The sequence below is a fragment of the Notechis scutatus genome, chromosome 5 (genome assembly GCF_049901735.1).
Source record: "Notechis scutatus isolate UNSWTSFEM ecotype Mainland chromosome 5, rNotScu1.2, whole genome shotgun sequence".
Lineage (NCBI taxonomy): Eukaryota > Metazoa > Chordata > Lepidosauria > Squamata > Elapidae > Notechis > Notechis scutatus.
The window spans coordinates 3,674,919-3,689,772 of record NC_142013.1 but is presented as its reverse complement, the minus strand read 5'-3'; the positions used below and the strand labels follow the sequence as shown (position 1 = coordinate 3,689,772).

Sequence of the window (14,854 nt, the reverse complement as noted above, 5' to 3'; positions counted from 1 at the left end):
CTATTATCTATCTCTATCTCTATCAAAGATTGAAACCACGTAGTTGTACAGAGTGGTCCATTAAAAAAAACAAAAACCAATATTAATATTCATGCCGATCGCTTTTCGCTTAAGAGCTGCCACAATAAGTAGGGGCAACCAGGGAATAAATTTCAAAAGAATTTTTCTTCCATTAAATCCAATACGATTTGCGCTTTTGATAGAGGTGGAAAAGAAAATCCTCTTAGAATGATTCATGTCCATTTAGAAATCCATGCAATGATTTTTACCTTCTCCTTTCCTGTGGTACCAGATGAAAAAAAGTAAATAAAAACGGGATTTTTTTTCCCTAAAGAAATCTGAGCAGGAATTCAAGGCAGAATTTTAATCTCCATAAGACTTTTGCAAAGTTCACTTGATAAGGTTAGGTGTAGTTTAATATATTTTAATGTATTAATCATTCTCTCTCTCTCCTTCTTTCTCTTTCTCATTCTTTTGCTCTCATTCTCTCACTCTCACTCTTTCTCTCTCATTGTCTCTCTCATACTCTGTCTCTTTCTATCTCTCTTTCTGTATCTATCTCTATCTATTTACCTACCTACCTACCTATCTACACACACACACACACACACACATCAAATACAACTTTTGGTGCATTCAAAATATGAGCAAACCGCGAAACTCTAAATTGCTACCAACCTGCCTTCCATTGAGGGTCTGTATACTTGCATGAATCAAAAAGAGGGCTGTGAAAATATCTGCAGACCCCTCACATCCTGGACATAAATTGCTTCAGCTTCTACCCTCAAAACAATGCTATAGAGCACTGCACACCAGAACAACTAGACACAAGGACAAAATTTCCCCCGCATGCCATCCCTCTGCTAAACAACTAATTCCCACAACACTGTCAAACTATTTACTAAGTCTGCTTTGTAAATACCGTGTTTCTCATATAATAAGGCCGGGTCTTATTTTTTTTTGAGCCCCCCCAAAATGGCTAGGCCATCTTTTCGGGGTGACTTAATCCCTCCCCCTTGCATCTTAGGGCGGGCGGCGACGGCTTGGATGTTGACCTCGGCGTTGGTGGGGCACTTTGTATCAGGGTCAATGCAGGCAGCACCATATCCGGGTGTGCAATAAAAGTACTTCCTAACAGCAAGCCCCCCACCATTCCCCCATTTCGCATGTTTTAATATAGGCCTTAATTTGGGGAGGGGCTTAATTTCATTTCATGCCTATAAAACATGCTGGGACTTCCTATTGGGGGAGGCCGTATTGTTGGAGAAACAGGGTACTAAGTATTATTATTCTTCTCATCCTTCCTATTACTTGTCTCCTTTTCTACTTATGACTATGACTTTGTTGCTTGTATCTTTATGATTTATATTGTTTTATTTATTTGATTGCTTATTTAGTATCCTATGACTTTCACTGTTGCAGCTTATGATTCTTGATGAATGTATTTTTATGAACACTGAGAGCTTATGCACTGAAGACAAATTCCTTGTGTACCCAATCACACTTGGCCAATAAAGAATTCTATCCTATCCTATCCTATCCTATCCTTCATTCTATTTCATATATTCTATTCTATTCTATTCTATTCTATTCTATTCTATTCTATTCTATTCTATTCTATTCTATTATAAATTAGCGGTGTTGTAAATTGTCTGGCTGTGGTCCGAGAATTAAACTTTGAGAGGGAGGATTCTACCATGGGCAAAATAGAGAAAAGTACCTGTTTAAGGAAATTAATTCTAGAATATTTAACTTAGTTGTTTGGAAATGCTATTCTTTACTTAACACTACTAAAGCAGTTGACAAAAAAAAAAAGACACAGTGTTGTATTCCCTGCTGTGCCTCAGAGGAGATTCATCCTTGATAATTTAATAATTCCAGTTTGCTGAAAGTGCAGCAAAGGGAACTCAGCCGTAGAAACGGTTCCATAAATTCTGAGTTTATGACACAGTCCCTAATTGATCAGCCGTTCAAATAGATCTCAATCCCAGACTATATTTGTAAATCTTTGTAAAGGAACAAGGAGAGCATTCTGTTTATCGAGACAGTGTGTATGATTTTGTGGGGTAGAGGATTTTGAGCTCCAGATGTTTTGGACCTTACAAAATCACCGAGCCAGCCCTGCTGGAGAAATGAAGCTTGAAACCTGTGGGTGACACTCCCTTCACACATTCGAGGTTAAATAGAGTTCTGCCTAGCAGTCCTGATAAGAAAAAAAGATTGACTATGAGAATGGATAACTTGCTGCGTCAACAGATATGGTTTGATAGTGTAGAAGGGAGGCATAGCAAAATGGCTTTTAAATATCGCTTGCAGCAAGGATAAAATGCAAAAAAAGGAGAAGAGGAGAAGGAAGGAGGAAGATAAGAGGGAGAAGGCAAAGGGGAGAAGGAAAGGAGAAGAGGAAGTGGAGCAGGGAAAGGAGAAGGAGGAAGGGGAAGAGAAGAAGGGGAAGGAAGGAAGGAAGGAAGGAAGGAAGGAAGGAAGGAAGGAAGGAAGGAAGGAAGGAAGGAAGGAAGGAAGGAAGGAAGGAAGGAAAGAAAGAAGCAGGGAGGGAAAGAGAAAAGGAGAAGGAGGAAGGAAGAAGGAGGAGGAAGAAAAAAGACAGAGGAAGAGAAGGAGGGGAGGAGAGAAAGGAAGAAGCAGGGAAGGAAAAACAAAAGGAGAAGGAGGAAGGAGGAAGAAAAAAGATGGAGAAAGAGAAAGGGAAGAGGGGAAGGAAGTGGAAGGAAAAGAGAGGTGAGGAAGAAAAGAAGGGGAAAAAAGAAGAAAAAGAAAGGAAGGAAGGGTGAAGAAGAAAGAGGAGGACAAGGAGGAAGGAGGGGAAGTGGAAGAAAGAAGGAGAAAGGCAGACTGGAGAAGGGGGAAAAAAGAGGGGGGAAGAAACGCAGGAAGGTAGGAAACAGAAGGAACTCTTGTTGCTTAATTCAGAGTTCAACAGATCTGATCTAATTACCCAAAAATCACTCCAATTTGAAGGAGCCATTTCTCCCAGGAACTAAAGACCTCATCTCTGACCTAAACTTTTTTGGAGACTAAAGAGAATCATATTTTAGGGCAATGAGCAGCCTGGAGGACTTTTCCATTTTTAAAATTATTATTAAATGCATATGTAAACATATGTGAGAGCTGCACCGTTGCATCCCACTAATTTTTCTCTTGGTAGCTTTCCCAAAGACGCTGCACGATTGGCTTCGTTTAGGAAGGATAAATCTCTGAAGAATTCAGAAAATCAATAGAATCAAGAAAGGGAAAGGAGAAAGAAAGAAAGAAAGAAAGAAAGAAAGAAAGAAAGAAAGAAAGAAAGAAAGAAAGAAAGAAAGAAAGAAAGAAAGAGAAAGAGGAGGAAGGAGAAAGAAAGAGGAGGGAAGAAAAGAAAGAAAGAGGAGAGAGAGGGGGAGGGAGGGAGGGAAGGAAGAAAGAGAAGAAAGCAAGAAAGAAAGAAAGAAAGAAAGAGAGAGAGAGAGAGAGAGAGAGAGAGAGAAGAGAAAGAAAGAAAGAAAGAAGAAGAAAGAAAGAAAGAAAGAGAAGAAAGAAAGAAAGAAAGAAAGAAAGAAAGAAAGAAAGAAAGAAAGAAAGAAGAAACAGAAAGAGGGAGGAAGGGAGGAAAGAAAGAGGGAGGGAAGAAAGAAAGAAAGAAAGAGAGTGAGAGAGAGGGGGAGGGAGGGAGGAAGGAAAGAAAGAGAGGAAAGCAAGAAAGAAAGAAAGAAAGAAAGAGAGAGAGAGAGAGAAAGAAAGAAAGAAAGAAAGAAAGAAAGAAAGAAAGAAAGAAAGAAAGAAAGAAAGAAAGAAGAAAGAAAGAAAGAAAGAAAGAAACAGAAAGAGGGAGGAAGGGAGGAAAGAAAGAGGGAGGGAAGAAAGAAAGAAAGAAAGAGAGTGAGAGAGAGAGGGAGGGAGGGAGGGGAAGAAAGAGGGAAAGAAAGAAAGAAGAGAGAGAGAGAGAGAGAGAAAGAAAGAAAGAAAGAAAGAAAGAAAGAAAGAAAGAAAGAAAGAAAGAAAGAAAGAAAGAAAGAGAAAGAAAGAAAGAAAGAAAGAAAAGAAAGCAAAAATTCCACACACAGGGCATTAGAAAAGTGTGGTTAAATGCAGACAAATATCTGTGTTTCTTTGGGCATAAATTTAATTCCAAACCAGATTAAGGATTAGTTTGAAATCAGCACGTTTTTGTGTGTGTGTGGTGTGTGTGTGTGTGTGTGTGTGAATGAGTTCAACAAACTGGTGGTTGCATTTGCACAACCCACTTAACCTGAGATGTGTGTGCAGCTGTCCACTAGATGGGACCAGAGTCACCTAGATGTTTGCAGCCCAGATGTGGTGTGGCTCTACTAAACTTGTTCAGTGTCATTCCTGGTTTGTTTCTTTGTGGATAAGTGTGTTGTGGGATTCCACCACTCTGGATTAATTTATGGAGCAATTCAGTAACCAGGCTAAAACAGACCCTGGTTGGCAAAGGTGCCAATTTTGGATTAGATAGACAACGACTCTGGTTAAAGCATCCATATTTAAATCTGATGGTCCCAAAAGTGCTTTTTCAAAAGGCAACTGGACTTTGTTTTTCCTTGAAGACATTTCACTTCCCATCCAAGAAGCTTCTTCAGTTCTGACTGAATGTGACCATGAAACTCCTTGAATGAGAAGCGACACGTCTTCAGGGAAAAACGAAGAGCGTTCAGTCAGAACTGAAGAAGCTTCTTGGATGAGAAGCGAAACGTCCTCAGGGAAAAATGAAGACCATTCAGTCAGAACTGAAGAACCTTCTTGGATGAGTAACTATAAGTCCAATCAAGGCAAAATGAGGAAATGAGTCAGACAGGGCAGGAGCAAGAATTCCAGACATAAAGGCACTGTAATAACTCAACACGGTTGGGAAGATGCCAGGAACGCATATAACCAAAGTCAACACAAGATAAACTCACGTTTGCTCCCAGCAGTTGCTGCACGCAGCCGGCATCTCTTTTAAACTCTCATTCCCAGGTGTGGCTAATGAAGGGAATCAGGGCCCTTTCCTCCCCCGTAAGCCACACAACCCACATTGCTCCATTCTCTGTTCCTCCATGCGTGTCCTAGGATGAAGAAGGGGGTGGGCCTGGGTCTTCCTCCGAATTCCCTCTCCCTTGTTCTACCTCTTCCCTGCTCTGCCCAGCCAGACTTTGCCCTTCCCCAGTTTCTTCCACAGCCAACGGAGCCACACTCCCACTCCCTGTCAGCTGTTCATCTTCCTCCTTGGATTCAGACTACGACAGGGGCATGACACCGTCTTCCAATATTTGAGGGGCTGCCTCCAAAGCACCAGAAGGCAGGACAAGAAAGAAGGGGGTGGAAATTCATCAAGGAGAAGCAACATAGAATGAGGGAGAAAATTCTTGACTGTGAAAACAATTAAATCAGCGGAACACCTTGCCACCAGAAGTCGTGGGTGCTCCAACGTTTGTCTGGAATGGTAGAGGGTCTCCTGCTTGAGCAGGGGGTCAGACTAGAAGACCTCCAAGGTCCTTTCCAATTTAAAAAAAAAACCTTTGTTGGGATTTCTCATTCAGGACCTTCGGTCACGAGCCTCATCAACCAATCTTTTCAACAAGCTGTTGACGCTTAATTTATGGGCTGGTCCGCAACCATCGTAACAACAGTGATGAGAACTCCTTTTCCCCCCCATCCGCTGAAAACCTATTTGCATATAGATTAAAATACGGTCCGTTGGCCTGCTTCTGGATGGGCCCATTTAGCATCTTAATGGGGCCCGCTGTCAAAAAATCCGTGCCCTCAAATGAAAGCGGGTAAGTCATGCGTTGCTCGTCCAGAGGTTGGGCTTGGATAATGAAGGGGGCAAACCAGGTGGCCTGTGGAGCTGCTGCAGATGTTAGAAAACATCTGGAAAACGTGCACATCCATCGGCGGCGTTTTCGCACACGCGGCACCTTGGGCTGGCACCATCCAACGGAGCTCGGCTTTTGGTTTGAAATGTCCTTCGGCTTAGTTCCTGGCGATTAAGGGCACTGGAGTTTTTAAAAGAAGAAGTTGGACAGCCATTTTGTCTGAAACGTTGTAGGCAGGGGTGGGATTCAAAAATCCGGTTCGCTGCCCGGTTGCTGGATGGGCGTAGCCTACTGGAACTTCTGGGAGGGGGCATTTTTTGCCTTCCCCACAGTCCGGAAGCTCCCTTCGGGCCTGTGGGAGGGAGAAAACGGCCTCCCTCGGGCTCCAGAGGCCCTTCGGAAGCCAGAAACAGGCCCATTTCCAAACTTCCAGAATTTCCAGGAGGACCATTGTTTGTCTTCCCCACAGTCCGGAGGCTTCCCTCGGGCCTCTGGGAGGGTGAAAATGGCCTCCCCCAGGCTCCAGAGGCCCTTCGGAAGCCAGAAACAGGCCCATTTCCAAACTTCCGGAATTTCCAGGAGGACCATTGTTTGTCTTCCCACAGTCCGGAGGCTTCCAGGTGAAATGGCCTCCCCAGGCTCCAGAGGCCCTTCGAAGCCAGAAACAGGCCCATTTCCAAACTTCCGGAACTTCCAGTTTGGCCATTTTTCACCCTCCCAGAGCCTCCACATGGACCCTGCACTTATCTGCATCCAAAATGGGCCACGTGGAGACTCCTGGGAGGGCCGGGCCAGGGTGGGGCCAGCCAGTCAATTCAACTACTGGTTTGGCAGACCAAATGTAAATTTAACATCCGGCTCGCTTGAACCGGTCCAAACCGGCTGAATCCCACCCCTGGTTATAGGGCAGTTTGTTAGAGAGTGCACAGGTTTATCACATGTATCAACCAGGAGCAAGTATAGCCAACAGTGGTTTGTATTCAATCGTGGTTTTTATCTACAATAGGAATATAGGAATATTATACATACAGATGCTACAAGCAGGATCTGAAGAAACAGCAATTACAGCAGGGAAGAATTTGATGGACTAACAAACACTCTAGCAAGCCTTCCTCTTATTAGACAGGCTCTTAAAGGGATAACAGCCAAAAAAAACAACCCTGCTGACTCATTCCCATCATTTCATTAGCTGGTCAGCTCTTAATTTATCACCTTGACAGCAGTGTTTCTCAACCTTGACAACTTTAAAATGTGGGGACTTCAACTCCCAGAATTCCCCAGCCAGCCATCTAATCGAGGAGAGAAGCAACCTGGAATTAAGGAGAAACTTCCTGACAATGAGAACAATTAACCAGTGGAACGACTTGCCACCATAAATTCTGGGTGCTCCAACACTGGAGGTTTTTAAGAAGAGATTGGACAGCCACTTGTCTGGAATGCTATAGGGTCTCCTGCTGGAGTAGGGGGGTTGGACTAGAAGACCTCCAAGGTCCCTTTTCCAGCTCAATTCTGATTCTGATTCATCCAATTTGATATTCAACGCATTTTGATATGAAATTTTTGTTCCGGTACTCATTGTTTGTTTGCTACTCAATGCATAAGCTAAGACATTCCAATACCAGCTGCCTTATGAGTCGCTACATTATTCCTCGTGGGAAATATTTGTTTGGTACTCATCGTTTCTGGTACAGTTAGTCCTCGACGTATGACCATAACTGAGCCCAAAATTTACCTTGCTACATGAGAAATTTATTCAGGGAGTTTTGCCCCATTTTACAACTTTTCTTGCCACTTTTGTTAAGTGAATCACTGCCCTTCTTAAGTTAGTAACATGGTTGTTAAGTCAGAACAGAACTGAAAAAGCTTCTTGTTTCAAACCCTTAATCTGGTTTGGAATTAAATTTACATCCAAAGAAACACAGGGATTTCTCTGCATCTCACCATACTTTTAAAAATTTTTCTCTCTCTCTCTCTTTCTCTCTCTTCTTCCTTTCTTTCCTTTCTTTCTTTCTCTCTCTCTTTCTCTCTCTTCTTTCTTTCTTTTTCTTTCTCTCTCTCTCTTCTTCCTTCCTTTCCTTCCTTCTTTTCTTTCTTTCTCTCTCTTCTTTCTTTTTCTTTCTCTCTCTCTTTCTCTCTCTCCCTTTCCTTTTTTCTTTCTCTCTCTCTCTTTCTCTGTTCTTTCTCTGTTCTTTCTTTTCTTTCTTTCCTTTTCTTTCTTTCTCTTTCTTCTTCCTTCCTTCCTTTTTTCTTTCTTTCTTTCTCTTTCTTTCTTTCTCTTTTTCTCTCTGTCTTCTTCCTTCCTTTCTTTCTTTCTTTTCCTTTCTCTCTCTCTTCTTTCTTTCTTTCTTTCTTTCTTTCTTTCTTTCTTTGTTTTTTCTTTCTCTTCTTTCTTTCTTTCTTTCTTTCTTTCTTTCTTTCTTTCTTTCTTTCTTTCTTTCTTTCTTTCTTTCTTTCTTCCTTCCTTCCTTCCTTCCTTCCTTCCTTCTTTCCTTCCTTCCTTCCTTTCTTTCCTTCTTTCTCTTTCTTTCTTTTCAATCCAAGAAGCAAAACCTCTTCAAGGAAAAAAACTGGTGACTTTTGAAAGAGCACTTTTGGGATAACCAATGATCTGGATGACTGAAAATCTCCACACACTTTTGGGAATTCCATGCCTAGAGGATTTTGCTTCCTGATCTGTCCTCCTCAAAGGGCTGAAAATTGAGTCTGAAAATTGAAAATATGAGCCAGCAATGTATGGCAGCAGCCAAAAAAAAGCTAATACCGTCCTTGGTGGTATAAACAGAGGTACCGAATCAAAATCACGTGAAGTATTGTAGTACAGCTTTATAAAGCCTTGGTAAGGGCCTACTTGGAATACCGCAACCAGTTTTGGTTACCACATTACAAAAAAGATGTTGAGACTTTGGAAAAAGTGCAGGGGAGAGCAACCAAGAGGATTAAGGGCCTGGAGATAAAATAAAATAAAATAGGAAGAACAGTTGCAGGAATTGGATATGGCTAGTCTAGAGAAAAGAAGGACTAGTTTAGTTTAGTTTACTTTATTGTCATTGCTCCTCGTACAACGAAATCAAACGCCATCTTCAGTGCACATCATGACCATGAAAATAAACACAAACACACATCCTTCACACTCCACACCTTGAATGGAAAACCCCTGATATTGCATTAATGTTGCATTATACAGTAGAATTCAACAGAGCTACTGCCCTTATTGTCTCCACACCATGGAGGTTTTTAAAAAGTTAAACACTGTTTAAAGTTTTCTTTTTTTAAAAAAAGTTATTAAGAGTTTTTAAGACTGGACCACCTCTTGTCTGAAATTTTATAGGGTCTCCTACTAGGATGGGAAGTTGGATTCCGAGGTCCCTTCCAACCCTATACTGATGGATTGTCTGAATTCCTGGAGACCAGGCCAGCTAGACATCTAACATCCTTTCTATATCCTTTGGGAATTTAAGATGCTGCTAACTGGGCACGATACCGCAGACTGAATTATTTAAAAGTCGGTTGCTATGGCTTGCTGGCCCTGCGATGGTTGCTGGTATTCGATTCCCCGTTGTGCATTGGTTAAGTGGTTGCTGAAAAGTATTCAGTTAATTAAAAGCCAAGTGTTGAAAGAGAGATTTGCTGATCTGGCTTAATAATTGGCCCAAAACGTCCAGGGGACTCAGAGTTGAAAAATGTGAAAGCTCAAAGAAAAAAGAAAAAAACAGCGAAGAAGGAAAACCCCAGGAAGGTGCAAGACCTGAAAAAAATTGGAATTTCAGCTGGTTTTCGGCAGGAGGATCTTAGGAATTTGGTGGTGGACCCCCTGTAAATCGTTATCCCCTCAAACTTTTGTATGAAGCAAAAGAAATCAGGAGAGAGGAGACAACTTATGGATTAAGGCAGGAGATGTCTTCTAGAAGGGGAAGCGGGAGAAGGATTTATTTTCATACCAGAAAGTAGACTGAAGAGCCAAAACTTCATGGCGCTTTGGAAGAAGACCAGGGGTGACTTGATAAGGGAAGGATAAGGGAAGCTGAAATGCCACCATGTTCCAGTACCACAGTGAGATGGGCATCCATGAGAGAGATCAGAAAAAATGGGCGCTGATCCGAAATGTCAACCAAGCGCTGAAAGTCCATCCGCTTTTGTCGGTAAGAGAAAGTTGAGTTGTTGTTGTTGTTGTTGTTGTTGTTTTTTGAGAAATAGAGAGCTGCCCATCCTTTGCACGCTTTCTTTTGAAGGAAGACGGCGTAAAGGAGGTGTTACTTACTTCTGTGTAAGCCTGGAGAATAATTGGGGAAACAAAGGGTGCATTGAAGGGTCTTCTGGGGTGATGGTAGTTTTTTTTTTTTCCCCCAAGCGAGGACTTTTTAAGCGAGGCACGGTGGCATCTCCTTAGCTTCTGAGCTGGTTGGAAAGAGGCTTGAAGTATCTGCCGTTTTTCATAATCTTTGAAAGTATTTGTTGATGTGTTAAGAATGAGCTCCGTGACTTGAAATGGAATGTCTCAAATCTTGAGAGAGAGAGAGAGAGAGAGAGAGAGAGAGAGAGAGAGAGAGAGGAGAGAGGAGAGAAGGGAGAAAAAGGAAAAGAAAGAAGAGAAGGAGAGAAAAGAGAATGATATAGAAAGAGAAAAGAGAAGAAAAAGAGAGAGAGAGAGAGAGAGAAAAGAAAAGGAGTAAGAGAGAGAGAAAAGAGAAACAAAAGGAAAGGGAGAGAAGGGGAAAGAAAGAGAAAAGAGGAGAGAGAAACAAAGAGAAAAGAGGAGAGAGAAACAAAAAGAGGAGAAACAGAAAGGGAGGGAAAGAGAAAGAAAGAAAAAAGGAGAAAGAGAAAATAGAAAGAGAAGGAAAGAGAGAGAAGGGGAAAGAAAGAGAAGAGAGAGAGAAACAGAAAAAGAGGAGAGAGAATGAGAGAAAGAAAAGAGAGAAAATAGAAGGAGAAAGAGAAATGGAAGGAAAGAAAAAGAAAGAGAGAAAGAGAAACAGAAGGAAAGGGAAAGAAGGGGAAAGAAAGAAAAGAGGAGAGAGAAACAGAGAAAATAGAAAGAGAATGAGAATGAGAGAAAGAAAAGAGGAGAGAGATAAAATAGAAAGAGAAACAGAAGGAGAGAAAGATAGAAAAGAGGGAGAAAGAGAAAAGAGAGAAAGAAAGAGAGGAAAGATAAGGAGAGAAACAAGGAGAAAGAGAGAGAGAGTCAATGCAATATTTTCAGTTTCTCTGCTTTTATAGTATCAGGGGGCTGGGAGAGTCCCTTGAGACCATCAATTCAACCCTTTTTCAGAATGTAGATTAAAGACTGCCCAGAATTTTCAGGGAGTTGGCTGGTTTTAATTAACATAATAAATAAATTAAAACCACCCAACCAAATAAGTAAAGCCTGGTTGAAAAATGGCTGTCCAGTTTTACTTGAACCTACCTAATAAAAGGGAAACGAACGGGTGAGTGAATAGGTGATTCTGCTGTCAAATTACTTTTAATATTTAACATATTTTTCTAGCAATCAATCCACCTCTGTCTTTCCGTACCTGAATTTTTTTTTCTTTTTGCATCTTGCAAATCAAAAGGGCTGAGAAGAGGCCTCAATCGTTTTCTCTGTGACTCCCTTTGAAAAGGATTATGGTTTCCAGAAATATTTTTGTTGGACAGAAATATTTTAGTTGGGATGTTGGCTGAAACTTACAGTAAAGGAAATGCATATTTAATTATACATGCATTAACTGCAGCGAGAATTCTATTTGCACAAAATTGGAAAAGTAATGAGATCCCTATAGAGGAGAATGTGACTAGGAAAATATTAGAATGCGCAGAAATGAATAGATTAACACTTGCTATTAAAAGAGAAAGAACAAACGGAAGATTATATGACATGGGAGCTATTTTATGGATGGTTGGAGAATAAAAATAGAAGTGAGAAATAAATAGAGATTAGTGAAATTAAGAATATATATTAAGATAGAGATGTAAACAATATGATGACTATTATATATGATAAAATGATCATACTCAACATAATATTATATTCTCATTAGAAGATAGGTTAAGAGGGAGAAATGAATCTATATATATAAAAGCGAAATACCCCTCGCGCATCATCACAAAATCTCCAGAGCTGTAAAGCCTACAAACTTGAAATTTGGCCTGTATGTTCCTCTTGGCTTCTAGGTGCTCACTAAGAAAGGATATTTATCAAAATGACCATCAGAGCATTAGTATTTCCTATATTATTATTATTATTATTAACACACTCTGATGCTAAGGAGTTCTACTCCCCCTCCCCACCTGAAAAGAAATCTCTTCCAAATGCAAAACACAAGCAGAGGAATTTCAGTTTCAGTTTCACAGCAGCACCAAGCAGCTTTAGTACAGAGCAGTTGAGCTAAGCCACGCCCGGGCTCCTTGCTGTCTCCTTCTTGCTCACACAGCAAATACTCTTTCAGTTTTCAAACAGCCCTCAACTCTCTCACACATTGACAGGACGCTAGCCAGATGAATATCGATGGATGCTGGTAGGCAGAGGCAGAATTTCCCGCCCCCCTTATTTTCCTCCCCAAAAACTAAGCCTGACCACATAGTTTCGTAAGCGAAGCACGGGTATCCAGCTAATAGAGTTCTAATGCTGATGATTAATATTGTAAGATTAGAGAATTATTATCAATGTAATGAATATTGTAAACTTTGATTGTAATTGCACTGAGACAATTGTATTCAGACGACACACTGTTTAATGGAAGATATGTTCAAGTTAAAAAAAAATTTAAAAAAAAAATTATTAAAAAAGAAGAAAAGGATTATGGTCTCATAAGACATCTACATCTAATCTTCTCCAGATCGTAGAAACACGATTCCTTCTTGAAAGTCCTCGACTTAAAACAGAGAGTCCTCGACTTAAAACAGTTCATTTAGTGGCTATTCGAAGTTAACAACGGCAATGAAAATTCCAAAGCTTTGGAATCTGAATTTTTTTTTCCCCCAAGAAATTATGGGGTTCTCCAGCATGGGGAGAGAGAAGCAGAGTTTCTATCATACAGGAAGTCCTCGATTTGCAACCTCCATTGAACCCAAAACTTGTCCGTTAAGCCTAAAAGAAAAACCTCTGGGTTTTGTCTTGACTGTCGTCACTTTAAGAATCTTCTGTACGGATAGTCTTGAGGGCAGAATTTGCTAAATGAGAATATTGTGTTTTACGACTTTTTTTGCCACACGTTGTTAAGCGAGCCCCTGGCAGCTGTTAAATTACGAAACCAGCTGTTAAGTGAAACGGGCTTCCCCGTTGCCTTTGCTTGTCAGGTGGGGAATCACGTGACTCCCGGGGGATGCTCGACCGTCATAAATATGAACCAGTCATCAAGCCAGCCGAACGTAAATCACGTGGCCTCTGGGGGATGCTACATCGGTCGTAAGTGTGGGAAAATGGTCATAAGTCACTTTTTTCAGTGCCGTCGTAACTTAAATCACTAAACGAACAGCCAACAGGGAATGGGAGTGTGGCTCCGGTGGCTGTGGAGGATATTGGGGAAGGGTACAGTCCAGCTGTGCATTCAGAGGAAGACACAGGCCCACCCACTCTGCATCCTAGGGCACGCAGGGAGGAACGGATAAGGGAGCAACGTGGGTTACGGGGGAGGAAAGGGCCCTGATTCCCTTCATTAGCTGCAGCTGGGAAAACAGGATTTAAAAAGGGCGTTTGCACACAGAACCTTGCTGGAAGCAAAGCGTGAATTATCTTTGTTTGTCAAGCCTTATCTGGATTCTGGCGTCCTCCCGACTTGTGTGTATTTCGTTATCTTTGGAAGTCTGCAATTCCTTATCCTGCCTTGTCTCATTAATTGCTGCAGTGTGGTTTGTGTTGGTTTTTATTGATAATTTATATGTACTTTGGAGTTTGGATGGAATTTCTTCCCTTTAAAAACTCTTCCTGGGAGAGTTTTTTTCTCCAGCCGATGATAACTGGACATTGGCGGCCAAATTGGAGGTATTAAAGGAACTTTACCTATTTTTGTGACTTTGTTGTTTTTGTGCCACGCCCCTTTGGGTCATCACACTGTGTTTCTTCAGGACTTAAATGCCTTATTTGTATTTTCTCCAAGGGGGATTATGTATGGATGGACCTCAGGACCAGACGGGAATTCGATGTTCCCATTGGAGCGGTGGTCAAGCTGTGTGATTCCGGACAGATCCAGGTCATCGACGACGAAGGAAATGTACGTAAAACGAATGTGTGATGGACCCCGTTGTCTCCTGGATGTTCCTTATCTACAATCTTGAGGTCTTTACGGGTAGTCCTTGACTTACAACAGTTCATTTAGTGACCGTTCACGAAATGGCCAAGAAGCAAAACGTCTTTGAGGAAAAAAAAAACAGCCCAAGAAAGGTCCAGTTGCCTTTGGAAAACCATCCTTGGGACAACCATGAGGAGTGGTGCGGTGGCCCTAGAGGTGGCATTCTTGCCTCACAATCAGAGAGGCTGTGAGTTCGATCCTAGGTAGAGGCAGATATTTCTCTTTCTGGGCACAATGAGGATATGTCTGCTGAAGAAAAAAAAAACAACCCTCCGTATTGGTGACAGGAAGGGCATCCGGCCAGGAAACACTCTGCTAGCTCCATTCAGTTGACCTGACTCCATCCCGCAAGGGATTATGGGGTCATTAAAAGATGATGATCTTTGGGACAGCCATGATCTGGATGACCGAGAATCTCCACAGATCTCGGGTGAAATGTTCAGCAACTTGTCAGATAGCACCCAATGTTCAAGTCTGTCGAGATCCTTCTGGATCTTGAGCCTTTATCTTCTGGAGGGTTAGCTATTCCTGACAGCTTGGCGTCATCTGAAAATTTGATGAGTTCCCCATCTATCCCGTCATCGAAATCATTGATGTAGATGTTGAAGAGCACCGGGCCTAAAACAGAGCCTTGGAGTACCCCACTGCATACTTCCCTCCATGTAGACGCAGTTCCATTGAAAACCATTTGTCTGAATGGTAGAGGGTTTTTCTGCCTAAGCAGGGGGTTGGACTAGAAGACCTCCAAGGCCCCTTCCAACTCTGTTCTCT

The 14,854-nt window shown here is 41.7% G+C and overlaps 1 protein-coding gene across 1 annotated transcript in view; it reads left to right on the top strand.

The window, feature by feature from the left end:
- Positions 1-9,486: 9,486 nt before the first annotated feature.
- The window catches only part of MYO7A (myosin VIIA), a 116,734-nt gene continuing 111,366 nt past the window's right edge, over positions 9,487-14,854 (top strand). Inside the window, exons 1-2 of the mRNA XM_087965983.1 lie at positions 9,487-9,952; positions 13,892-14,005. Of these exons, the coding sequence (XP_087822109.1) occupies positions 9,848-9,952; positions 13,892-14,005 (219 nt within the window). The 5' untranslated portion in view covers positions 9,487-9,847. The remainder of the gene's footprint in view (positions 9,953-13,891; positions 14,006-14,854) is intronic.